The 13,421-nt window shown below is 37.2% G+C and overlaps 1 protein-coding gene across 1 annotated transcript in view; it reads left to right on the top strand.

Annotated features, from left to right (window-relative positions):
• Positions 1 to 13,421, top strand: part of GPC6 (glypican 6) — a gene marked incomplete at its 5' end in the record, with an annotated part of 711,546 nt that overhangs the window by 389,447 nt on the left and 308,678 nt on the right. Inside the window, one exon of the mRNA XM_079307108.1 lies at positions 6,335 to 6,726. Coding sequence (XP_079163234.1) covers positions 6,335 to 6,726 — 392 coding nt within the window. The remainder of the gene's footprint in view (positions 1 to 6,334; positions 6,727 to 13,421) is intronic.

The raw sequence follows: 13,421 nt of genomic DNA, 5'->3' as shown, positions 1-13,421 counted from the left end.
TATAAAGTACCACGTGAAACAGAATGGAGATTCTAGAGTGCAGTAAAGACTTTAAAAAGTATATGTAATGTCAAATATTCCTCATGTGAAACTTATGTGCTTCAGCTATTTGCAGGAGTGTCTGCATAGAATTGTTAGCAGGATGAAGTCTCCCTTTCATGCATACTCAAGAGCTGGCAAATGACCTTTTGCAATGTAACACTGGATTTAGCATTTGAAGGTTGCACCTGCATCCCCTGAAGTTGTTGATAATCTTATTGATTTTGGCATTGCAGAATAAAGTCTTATAAGCCTTTATCAATGCATGTAATCAGCTTTGAGTAGATGACAGATCCTTTAACTCTGTGTTAATGTTCATTTGTACAATAGATCCTTTGTACTTTGGCATTTAATGATGCCTTAAATTCTTTGTCAAATTAGGCTCCCATGTGATAATGCTATTCGGTGTATAAAAAGAGACATAGCTTTCTTCCTGCACCAGATCCAACCCAACTCATCATAGATGTGTTTGTCTTTCTTCCCCAGCCTCATGCCCCTCATTTTAGCTTAGGACAGTCCTGTTTGCATTATCTCCATGCTCCACAGTGGGGAATGGCTAAGGATGAAACCTCAGTGGTTTCCTCTCCCCCTGTATCTCATTCTTGCAATATCCTGACACATTAGGGGGAACAAGTCACAGATTCTGGATATGACTCAGGAGGAGGATCACAGTGAATTATCTGCTGTTACCAAGTCTTGCAGTAGTCTGGGAAATGGAGGGATTAAAGAGGGGAGGGACTCTTATCTTTACTCACAACTTTTGAGACTGCACTGCTCCTAAAAAACTCAGTATCACCCAAAATATTTTTTAATATCATAATATTTACAGGTCTGGGACAGTCTAGACAGCTATCTATTAGCAGCTAGATAATTTCACACATACCCAAAACATAACTGGAGTATATAAATCACATATTCTGAAATTTATTTTTTATATATATATATATATAATATTTATATTTATTATATATTATGTATATACTTATAGGGCACATTTAATTATATATATTCAAAATAAGTTTTAAAATAAGTTTTCAACATATCTCATCACACTGCAGCCATTGTTTCTTCTAATGGGAGATGAAATTTGTTTCCCAGTTATGACTCTTGAGTGTTTTTAAAGGTCAAAGTTGTAAGGGAATTTTTAAATTAGTTATTCAGGCTGACTAAAAAGTAATACCAGTGCACTGGTAGCCTTATGTAAGCAATTTGTTTGCTCTTGAATATAAAACAAATGTAATGTCAGAACTAGGGGAGAAAAATCATATGCTGTAAGTATTCTCCTACAGCAAATTTTTTTCTCAATTAGGAAGTTAAATTGAGTTCTTTTTGCTATGTAAGGTTAGTTATTGTTTAAAGAAAGTTTCCAGAAACCTAAAAGCAGTTGGAAAATGAAAAGGCATAAAACCCACAGAGGTTAATTTCACTTGAATTTCCTTGAGATAAATCACAGCTTTCACTAATTGATGCCATTGTGGAATATCTTTAAAGAAAGAGAAAAGAAAATAAAAAAGCCTTTGCAGCAAAAAAAGATGAAGATTTCACAGAAATCTTTTTGTTTCCTTAATGACTTCCTGAACAAAGACAGACAGAAATAGGATGCAGAAAAAGGCTGACACTGATATTTGTAATGAATGCAAGTATCTGTACCTAAAGAACCCCCAAAGAATGTTTCTTTCAAAAAGCATAGTCCGTTTACATGAATTCTAATATTCTCTTACCATCAGCCTTATTTGGACTGAAAAATTCAGTGATTTGCAATAAAGTTGGGTACACCAAGTCTGCATAGGTTGTAAATACATGCACATCTTCACAGTAAATAATAAATCATGGTAGAATGGTAAAGACCTGTAGAATTTATACATCTAAATCCTTTGAGCTCTTGGAAAAGCAATGCCCCTGCAAGAAGAGCAAGGCTATGATGGGGAACAGCCAGTAGTGTTTGGGTGCCATTAGTCAATGATAGATGAAATCAGGATATTACCCTGACCAGTGCTTTATATAATGACTGATGTACTATCAGGCATATATGGCAGTCCAGAACTCTCACAGCTGAGCTGATTTTTTCTCAGCTAACAGTGAGACTATTTGACCTGTGTATCAGGTGCACCGTAGTACAGCTTCAGGTCTCAAGGTCTGCTGAAAAGGAAAGCTGTGCAGAATATAAGATAATTAAATGAAATTATCTTTCTGTCCTTTTGGTCTTACAGCTCATGAATATATTTTTGGTTTTAGAAAACAGCTGTTGCTAGCTTTGCGTCTTGTCCTACAGTCAGACATTGCTCTTGCTTAAATTACAGAGGAAAAGAAAATGCGAGGGAACTTATCAGGCTGGGAATGAGCATAGAATATGCACTCCAACATCATAAGAAATTGTGTCTGTAAAAATTGCCTCTAGGTATTTGTGCATATATTTTGTTAAAAGCAATTATTACATCAGTCATGCTGCAATATTAACTTGATCCACTGACTTACAGTGACAAGTAGTTATCACTTTGGAAATAGACCAGCTCCCATGTTGAATTTGTCTTGTGACACTAGTTTACCTATGTCAAAATAAAGTGAGAATGGCAACTTACAGTTGGCAAAGTACTGTGAGAGATAACAAGACATTATTTTTAATCTGTGAGCTGTTCCTACCTTTCAGTAATGGACTCTAGCAATTCTGCCCTTCCAGTTTGTGACAGTTGTCTTATCATGGCCAAAATATTTTAAAACAATCCAGGCTTCCTTTTCAGACTGTTACTATCTATCTTGCATCCTAAGGTTACAAAAAATGTTTTAAAATGAAAGCTACCTAAAATGTGATCCATGGACTGGAAACCCACCATTTAAGCCTATACAGAGCATGTAATGGTTTGCAATAGCAATCTTCTCTCCATCTTTTCAGTATCTCAGTGTGCTTTAGAGCTTATTCTTTTCAACTACCTCCTGGAAGTGAACAGACTTCCTGACACCCTCTGGTTAATAAATGAAATCTGTATAAAAACATGCTGGCAACAAAAGACATACCCAGGACATATACTGTCATATGAATGAATCATCACTTAAAATTAGGAAAAATTATTTCAAACATTAGTACTGCTCATGACATCCTATTTTGGCAGCAAAAAAATTCACAAGATATATATTTTAAATCACTGCATGGCTCTGTCTTATATAGATTCTCCTCTCCCACCCTAGTACTTGAATGCCTTCCAGAAGCACATTAAACTACATGACTAATGTCTGTCTCATCTTCCTTCTTTTATTTGAAACTGAAAAATTATATTATTTTTCAAAAACTGCCTGCAAGTTGATAAAATATCATCTTTGCAATGAACATAAAATTTTTACTTTACTGTGAAGACCATGGCAAAATTCAACCCTTGAAGAAGCATATACTGCTTCTACTGATGTAACTGAACAAGTGCTCAGTTATGCCAGGACACAGTTTATATACATAAGCATTCCAAACCAGGATACCTTCTTGATATATGGGAGATTTGCAGACTAAAACAGCAAGCAAACCTTCACAGCAGCATTCAGTTTGGTGGATGGGAGCTCATTGAGAAATTAGCACAATGTGTGAGATGGCTTTCTGTCTGGAACTAAAAAGGTAACCAGTTTTGTAGTTGCTGTTGATTTATTATTCGGATCCTGCATGCGGTTACTGATGCAGATAACTCTCTTAACTAACTGTCTTTTGTGTCAAAGTGTACAAAAGACTAACACTCCAACTTTTAATGGCATAATTTACCTTTAGCAGTAGCTCTTGAAGACTAGAGACCTGTAAGAAGGCTAAAAATAGAATAAACGTTCTGCTGTTTTGAGGACATTAGCTTTCCTACAGAATTAATATGTACGGCATCACATCTAGGGCTAGCATGAAATTTAAGCTTGTACCATGTTTGTACCATGGTATAAATAAAGTTGTGACCAGCATGGATCACATTGGAAAAATGTATACCCCTCTCTGAAAAGTTTGGTTGGCTTCCAACGAGCTGACTGTGAGACTGCTAAATAATACGCCCACACAAAGAAAGAGCAAGCTAATAATCTCAGACAAGAGGAGCTGTCAGCAAACTTAGTTAAGCTTTGCTGTGACTGACTTGTGGAGTGGCATGATCCTTTAAGGTAAAGAGTGGGATTCCCAGTACAGCTATGGATTGTGAGGAGCCAGCATGTGAGTTGTTTATAGCAGCCTTATGGCTTATGGGAAAGAAGTCAGGGGACCTGTATTCACTGGTTTTGTGACTGTCTTTCCCTGTTATTCAATTGCACTGGTGGGAAAACCTGGCTCCAGCCTTAAAACAAATTTTAATTTGAGCCCCAGGTTCTCTGCCATGTTTTTGCTTTCTGGATTGTGTGACTAGAGAATTAGATGTATTCAGCAATCAAGTCTGGGTGCATTATTTCTGGAAGAAGAAATGCTGAATATACAAAATAATAATCATGGTGATTTAAATGTCAAAGTCACCACTAGATCAGGGCTAGACGTGAAAAACAGCTTTGTTTCACTTTTCTCTTAAACAGAAGCCAATATGTTGTGGACATCAAATTATAATATTTGGCAGCAAAATTTTTATTGTGGTTGCTTTTTTTTTTGTGCTTTTTTTTTTTTTTTTTTTTTGGCAAAAGCATATTCTGTTCTGAATGTAATTTATTCCTTATGAAGAGCTGCAGTTTTAATGAAAGTTTAGACATTGATATATTTATTAGAATGTATTTTCCCTTTAATTATTGCTTTGATGTAGCAAGTATGTTCTCAGTGTTCTGTGTATACATTTTCATAATAGCCCCTTTCCAGTTATCTGGGAGATCAAAGGCTGCAGCTCTGCACAACTTCTATCAAAAATAAGAGATTTTTTTCTTACTGAGTCTTTGCAGGCTGGCCCACAGTGTTTGGTGGATTATGCTTTCATCTGAACACAGCTGCAAACCCTCAAATTTACTATAGACTTTTTCTTACTTAATCTTAATTTCTGTCATGTCTTTAGCACTGAGGTGGTTCTGCATTTTTATAAGTCACTGTAGCCATAGCAGGGCTCTGTGTTAAAGCAGAATTCACATGATAGCACTAGCCCAGAGTGTGAGAAGTCAGCACATGCCTGCAGTTAGCACACACAGATGTGTCTATGGGCAGTGACCACAAATTAAGAATCTAGTATCCCAGGCTTGGTGTGTGATAAATCCTGCTTCACTGCAAATCATATAATTGCAGAAAATACACTTTTTGCCAAAGGTTTTGCCATCTCTGCCTTGCTCTCTGCAATGCCTCATTTACAAGCCACAGCAGTTACAGGATTCTTTTCCAAAGGTGGTTTAAGAATGTTGACAGCAAGCCCTGTAAAATATGGGATCTTTTTGAAAGCCAGGTTATACTATGCCTGCTTCAGTCAGCTGGGTTTAAAGAAAAGTTGTATACACTCAGTGAATTTTTTGGGAAATCCTAAGTACCATATTACAATTTAAAAATCTGGACAGGAGAATTGATTATATATTTCTACTTCATACCATGGGCTCATTTTCCAGTAAGAATAATTTCCACAAGCCAAAATTTAGAAATATTTTGTGGTTTAGGCCTCAGTAGATAAAAAAGACACCAAAGCAGCTGTCTGAGATCTTTTCAAGAAAACCTTAATACTTGATTTTCCAAGATAAACAACTAGCACAGACTGGAATAAGTAGGATGATTGTGACATGACTGGTGGAGGGTTCTAGACTGCTTTTCAGTGGAGTAAAAAATTATTGAAAATACCAACATTTTTTTACCAATACCTAGACATGTGGCACTTTTAAGAAGAATCCTTCTCATTTCCACTCAAGTCTCTTTCAAGTTCTCTTCAAGAATATATGCAAATAAGTATTCAGATTTATTTCCATGGTTTACTTCTACATTGTAAAGGCTTGATCAAAGGGGAATCTAGATTCTAAGATGGTAAATTTTTCAGTTAAATCATCATATTAGTGACTTTACTATTAGCTAAGAAGATTTAGTATAATAGCTCTGGAGGGACAGAGGTTTCTATGTTCAAATAGTGCACGAAGAAGTGGAAGTACCATCACTGAAATTCTTTTGAATGGGTTTTTCTGTTCAGTGTTATAGTTTCTACATCTTGATAGGGAATTCAATTTATACTCTATTTTTCTTTACTTATAAATAACGCTATTTCCTATCCAAATTATGAATTTCACCAGTAAAGCGCTGTGGTAACAACCTATTAGGACAAATTATGATGAGTCAGGAGTGCAGCAAGAAGACCCTTCGCCCCTTGCTGCTGTGACCCTTAACAGCTGCTCGTTTTCCCTGCAGAGTTTTTCCGAGAACTGCTGGAGAACGCGGAGCGCTCCCTGAACGACATGTTTGTGCGGACGTACGGCATGCTGTACATGCAGAACTCCGAGGTGTTCCAGGACCTCTTCGCCGAGCTGAAGCGCTACTACACGGGAGGCAATGTCAACTTGGAGGAAATGCTCAACGACTTCTGGGCTCGGCTGCTGGAGAGGATGTTCCAGCTGATAAACCCCCAGTACCATTTCAGCGAGGACTACCTGGAGTGTGTGAGCAAGTACACAGACCAGCTGAAGCCCTTTGGAGACGTGCCCAGGAAGCTGAAGGTCCAAGTGACAAGAGCGTTCATTGCTGCACGGACCTTTGTGCAGGGGCTGACAGTAGGCAGAGAGGTTGCAAACAGAGTTTCCAAGGTAATCTAAATTTTTCAGTTTTTTTAGCTTGAATTTGTTCTCAACTTGCCAGACAATTAAAATCTGTCTGTGTTCTTTCTTTTATTTTTTTTTTTTTTTCAGTATAAGAATGTGTGTTTGTTTGGTTCTTATGTCTACCAATATGCCCATCCTAAGTTCATAAATAGGGGCAACAGTTGTTTTCAGTTCCTTCTGGGGACATTAAGGAAGTACTGATTGGAAAGTATTTCTCTGTGCTTAGGACACAGTGAAATACCAATATATATCAATGTTATAGCATGGTACTGATTGTCATTTGTAATTCAAAACTGGCTACATATATAAAAGATGGGGATTAGATCAGAATTTAAATGTTTCAAGCAAATTTATTCTGCTGCACATTGGGAAAGTACAGCCCTCACAGCATTCATTCATCATGCAGCTGGGTGATGGATTTTGTTAGAAATGTCTACTCATGTTTCTGATGAGAAAATAGACAACCAGTGACACCTCTGGAGTTTGAGCTTTCCCAAAGGATGGTTTGGCTCGCATTTATTTTGGTTTTAATTATTTATCTATGCAAATATTTATGACAATTATAATCCTTGTGGGCTTCACATAATTAAAGAAAGAAACACACACAAAAATAACCCATTTGGGTGTCACAAATGTGCCTGAATGACTTTCTCTTATGCAGTATTTCAAAATCAGGTGTATTTTTCTGAATTGGTGTTCCAGCTAGGTACTTGCTCTGTGATCTCACTATTTCACAGTCCTTGTGTATTTGGACCTTGCATTCTGAAATACTCTCATGAGATCCACTGTGAAATGCTCAAATGCTCACTTCTGAACAACAAGTACAGGAGTGATTCGGATGCTTGGCCCATCCAGTACTTTCCCACATTTACCAGCCTGAGCCACATCTCTGCCTCAAGAGGACTGTCTCATTTGCTTCATTTAAATCACAGTCAGAAGGTGAGGTGGAGTAGATACATTGTACAGTAGACTCAAGCACTCAACAAGATGGAGCTTTTAAACTTTTCTTAACCTGCATTATGCAATATTTTGCAATTACAAGATGAGAAGCCATGGAGCCAGACATGTAGTCAGGAAGAGAGAGCCAGAGAGCCTGATTTTATGTGTAGGAGACTGCATGGGAGAGAAAGGTCATTTTGTACTTAAAATTCAGTGGATGAGATGTGTGATCCTTGTTAGTCAGCTAGAACCAAAGCCTCTTCCTCCAAGTGCCTTTCTGAGATTGCCTTTCTTTAATTTCTTGCACTGTCAGTTCTTGCAGTCTTTCTGAATGGTGGCAGGGTATCATCATGAAACTCCAGACTAGTCTAGCTGGGGGCAGATGCAGCTTTTTGGTCTGCAAGTGTGCAGAATGCATATATCTGCAGCCCTGGATTTCCTCTGAAGAGCAGTGATGTCCCCATGGGTCAGGTTTTGAGTAAAAGTGCAGAGCTCTGATGTCACTGCTGTCAGCAGGCATTAGGTCTTGCTGGATCAGACCATAGAGAGTAAGGTATGTAATTCATGTGATAGATGCATAATTTGTGAATCCCTCATGGATTAAGATCTGAATTGTCTGATGAGATGTCACTTTCCCCATGTATGTACATGACTGTACAGAATGTGCAGGTGTCTCCTCTCACATATCCAGGAAATGTTTTCCTCTCAGCCTCTAGGCTTTGGATACATAAATCCTTTCAAGAAAAGGGTATATAACAAGATCACTAAATGATGCTATGATCCTATAATGAGATCTGAAATCACACAGTGGGTCTTTTTGTAGTGTCACTTGAAGATGATAACAGTAGCTTAATAGTGCTTTTTTTGTTTGTTTTTTGTTTTTCTTTTAACATGAAAGAAACACTTGAACTCATCATTAAAAGGGTTCAGTGGGTGATGCAAGACACAATAGTGTCTTTATAAACACATAGTGATACTCCATTAGACTACATCTAGGACACTGGGTTGAGTTTTTGGCCCTTCCTGTGCAAAGAAGACACTGATAAACTGAAGCAAGTTCAGTGGAGGCTGCCATCATTATCTGGACTGGATTACTTGTCTTAAAAGGAGAGCCTGTAGGACTGAGGCTTCTTCATTCTGGAGAAGAGGCTACTTCAATGGCACTTAGCAGCTGCCCCTGGTGCCTCTAGGAAGGTCATTAAAGAAATACAGGAGGGCTCTTCACAGTGGGGTATGGTGTGATATGATGGGCATGAGTTGAAGCATTTCCTCGTGTCCTATCATAGCAAGCCCTAATAAAAATCCCATCCCATCTTTCTTATAAAAGCCCTTTAAGTACTAGAAGGTTGCTAATAAGATCTTCCTGGAGTTTCCCTTCTCCAGGCTGAACAACCCCAAATCCCTCATCTGTCCACAGGAGAGATGAGGACTGGGTGCTCCAGCCCACTGACCACTGTTGTGGTCCTCCTCTGGACCCAGTTCAACAGGTCCACATCTTTCCTGTGATGCTGAGAATTCCAGAGCTGGATTTATTAATTGAGGTGGGGTCTTCCGAGAGCAAAGTACAGGTGAACTGCTGGTCAGATTTCATTAGGATCATTATCTTATGGTCCTATTAAAAATTAATAAATTCAACACTTTTGCTTATATGTAGGATATGCTTTGATGGCATGACTCTCTTTGGTATTAAAATCTCAGTGGCTGTATTCATACCCACAGCACATGCAAAACAATTGCTGGCCTTAGGGACTTTGTGTAACATGCAGCCTGGTGAGGCAGATATGAAGAACCCCAAGTGGCACCAAATATTCAAGATTAATAATTGTCCTGTGGAAAGGCTGTGGTTACTCTGAAAATGAATTTTTTGTTGTCATACCATAACTGTGGACTTTTATGCTGGTTTATCTAGTGTAGAAAACAACAAGTCAGTTTTCTTTAAACATAATTTTAAAAGACTACAACCATTTCTTAGAGTTAGCACATAACTGCAGCCAAAAATGAGGCAGGTAAACATCTTTTGTTGCTATTTTGAAAGTCATCCAAATTCAGCACAGATTTCTTTCTCATTGTACTCTAATATGGAGAGATTCTGTGATAAGGATGCCACATCTGGGTAATTCAAGAGAAATGAATGAAGACAGAAAATGAAAGGAAGAACTGTTGCAGTTCTTCTATAAAATCCTTTGTCCATTCTATACACTGGCTGGGAACAGAGGGGAATCTTCTACCTCAACATCACAAGCTTAAAAGATTTTTTTTGCTTTCTATTTGTGGACCCATTATTTCACTGAATCACCAGTGACATAGAAAAATGTTGAGCCTACACCTTAAACACCATGAGACAATGACTAATGAGAAGGTTGGAAACAACATTTCTTTTGGGCCTTTATTCTCATCATCTTCTGGACCATTTCTGTAGAGGAGTTGGTGGGTTACACATGAAGGATTTGTTGCCTCTCTAATGCCAAGGACATATCCTTTCTAAAAGTTTTTCCTCAGAGAGGTTGTAATGTCTGAAAGCAATGCAGTTGGTGTATTCCTTCCAAAGGAGCTACAGTTCCTTTTTTTTTTTTTTTTTTATGAAGTGTGCACACAAGCACAGTCAAAGTAGGCAACACATATTGCCAACATTTTCCTCTTACAATAAAATTTTGAGTTTAGCAATTTGCTTTCCAGTGACATTATAATTTAGTAAATCACACTTAGATAAATGGGGAGGGAGGGTGGTTAGAACATCTTATTTTTGTAATTTTTTCTAATATTATATTTCACTTGCAAGCAGACAGTGACTTCCATCTGTCTGAAATTTTAGTATGCTGTTTTAGTTGAACAGCATTTTCATGATCTCTAGATTTAATTATAGTTTTTAATCCTCAGATTTTTTTAAGTCTTTTTATTTCTTTTTCTAATGCATTAAATTTGTCAGTGCTATGTTGCTATGCTGCTCCACTCAGTGCAGTATATGTCCCCTGACTTGAATGGACCAGCTTGCTAAATTCTATATATATTCTAGAAAGTTGTATAGGCATATGAGCAAAAAGTAATTATTTCTTAAAGTGAGAAAATTAACTCTAAATTTAAACCAATTTATTCATTATTATAGAAGAATTCCTAAAATATCTCAAGTTGGAAGGGCCCTGTCAAGATCGTTGAATCCAGCTCCCTGCTGCTTGCAAGACTAACTAAAAATAAACCCTATGACTAAAAACTTTGTCCAGATGCTCCTTGAACTCTGACAAGCTTGGTTCCATGACCTCTTTCTTGGGGAGACTGTTCCAGCTACCAGCCACCCTCTCAGTGAAGAACCTTTTCCTCATGTCCAATTTGAACTTGCCCTGATGCAGCTTCAATATATAATATTCAATATGCAACATCAGAACTGCCATTTTGGGTATGTCAAAGGTCTGTTTAGTTGATTTTACCTCAGCGGCAGTAGTTTAAAGGTCAGTATAGGAGCAGAGCTTCTTAAGTTGTAGGAGCAGTGTGCTTTCTTAAGCTGTAGGTAGTAGATGTTTATGGATATTTTGAACTACAGTTTCAAAAATAATTAATTATATTTTCTGCTACCTGTTTTTTCAGTACTTTCTTAAGTTCTAAAAACCTGGCTTTTCTGTTTTGAAACCATTTGGTAAAAAAAATTTAAGAAAAATCTGCCCTTCCCTGTTCCTCTGTAAAAATATAGCATATTAACATGCTATTGTTCTTAAATTTACTTGTTATCAACATTTTTCCTAGATAAAAGAAACAGATAAGCTAAACAAAAACAAAAACAAAAACAAACCCTAAGTGTTCCTGACAAGCTGTGATTTAGTATCTAATGTTAAGCTGGAGAAGCTGCTGAAAATGTTTCTGAAGTTGCTCTTAGCTGTGATCACCAATAACGTGATAGAAAAGACATATGCATACTTTTCATGTTTATCTTTTACTATGTCTGAGCTCTGAACACTGTGAGAAAATAATGTTAAGGTGTTCTCTCTAAACAAAGCATTCTCACTTATCATAATAATCCCTTTGAACATTGCTGAGTGGCAGAGGGTAAAAGCAGAAAAACACATGGGGAATTAAAATTTTTAAACCGGAGGGTCCAGGATTTCCAGGAGCATGTGATTCCTGAAATGCTTTTCACAAATAGATTAGAAGCTGAATTGCAACAATTATAAAGCTAATTGCAATGGGATTTCTTTCTTCCATTAAGTAGGAAGAGTTCTGAACCAAACATGGCATGTGTAAAGCAGAACCAGTTCCCAAGAAAAGATTGAGAGAAGCTAAGGGTATTTCAATATTGCCAAAAATTTTGTACTAGCTGGTAAGGGCAATGCTCCAGAAAAACTGCCACTTTTCTTCTGTTTTATGAGCCTAACTTCTCAGTTTTTACTTGTGCTGATTCCATGTGTTAAGCTGGGTGAATGCACATTGAGAACATGTGAGTTTAGTAGGAAAACACACATGGTGAAGTACAAGGGGTCAGTCCTGTCCAAAAGCACAACCATTTCTCCAGTGCTGCCCAAGCTCTGACTCCATCCCAGGCAGAAAGCTTCTTCTCCATTGCCTCTTGCATGAGGCCTGCCTCACCAGGAACAGCAAAGGAGTTCAGACTCAAACAGAATACCTTTATTTACAGAGATCTAGGGGTTTATTTATTTGCTAGTTTTGCTTTCCTCTAAATCTAGCCGTTTTGTGGTTTTGTTTTTTTGTCTGAATTTGAGAACTTTCTTCCCACTGTATACTGGGATGAGAACAAGAATTGTTCTGAGCTTGGCTTTTACTTTCACACTTGAAAATTCATGCTACCAGCAACCAAAGTAGTTTTTATACCAAGAGTAAAGTGAAGCTTAGCTCAGGGGCATCATTAAGAGCAGTTAGTGATTTTGTTAGTGGCATAAACATCAAAGATTTGTGGCCCAGCCACTAAGAACTTATTTCATTAATGCATTTAAATATTAATTATCATTTATTACAAAATAAAAAGAGGCTGTTACAATACTTTTCTCATTGTATGGCATAGGCTATATATCTCCTTCTTTTTAAACCAATTAAAACCATTCATCCCCTGTATATTATTAAATTATGTTAATATCAGACTTCTTATTAGGAACCTGGTGATATATGAGCAAAGTGAAATAAATTCAGTAATACAATTATAAGGTTAAACCCAAGATTAGTAGTGAAAAGCAGTCTCTAGTAATTGCCTGTGATTACTTCTACTTGCAGAATGCCAGGCCACTGCTTTTCTAATATGCTGAATCAATATTCTTACAAACTCTGCTTTTCATGGTTTATAAATAAACATTCAACATTTTGTGAGACGCATAAATAAAGACCAATATTGAATGACACAGTGATTCAGAATGTAATTATTGCAGGGGGGAGGGAATATGACATGGTGATAAGTCAGGTAATTAAAAGCCAAAACAAATTGTACTTTAAGCCTGGAAAATGTGATTTGTAGGGTATGACAGATAAAGAGCTATGTGTCCTGTATATTTTAACTTCATTGGCTGAAGAGATTTGGCTTGTTAAAGACATAGAGGTAAAGGAAATCCAAAAAGGCTATGGTTTTCAGCAAACTTTAATCCTCAGTTCAAACTGTTGGTTTAGGAACAGCCCAGCTGAGCAAGCATAGCTTTTATGATTACATTTCTGTCTATTGTTTTAAGGCTTTTTTCAGTCATCAGTTCTTTGAGCTTTCATTGAGTTAACATATATTTACAAGAACTGTATCTGTGACATGAATGGACCAC

This window comes from Erithacus rubecula (assembly GCF_903797595.1).
Source record: "Erithacus rubecula genome assembly, chromosome: 1".
NCBI lineage: Eukaryota > Metazoa > Chordata > Aves > Passeriformes > Muscicapidae > Erithacus > Erithacus rubecula.
The sequence above is the reverse complement of the archived record's forward strand: the minus strand, read 5'-3'. Positions and strand labels throughout refer to the sequence as shown.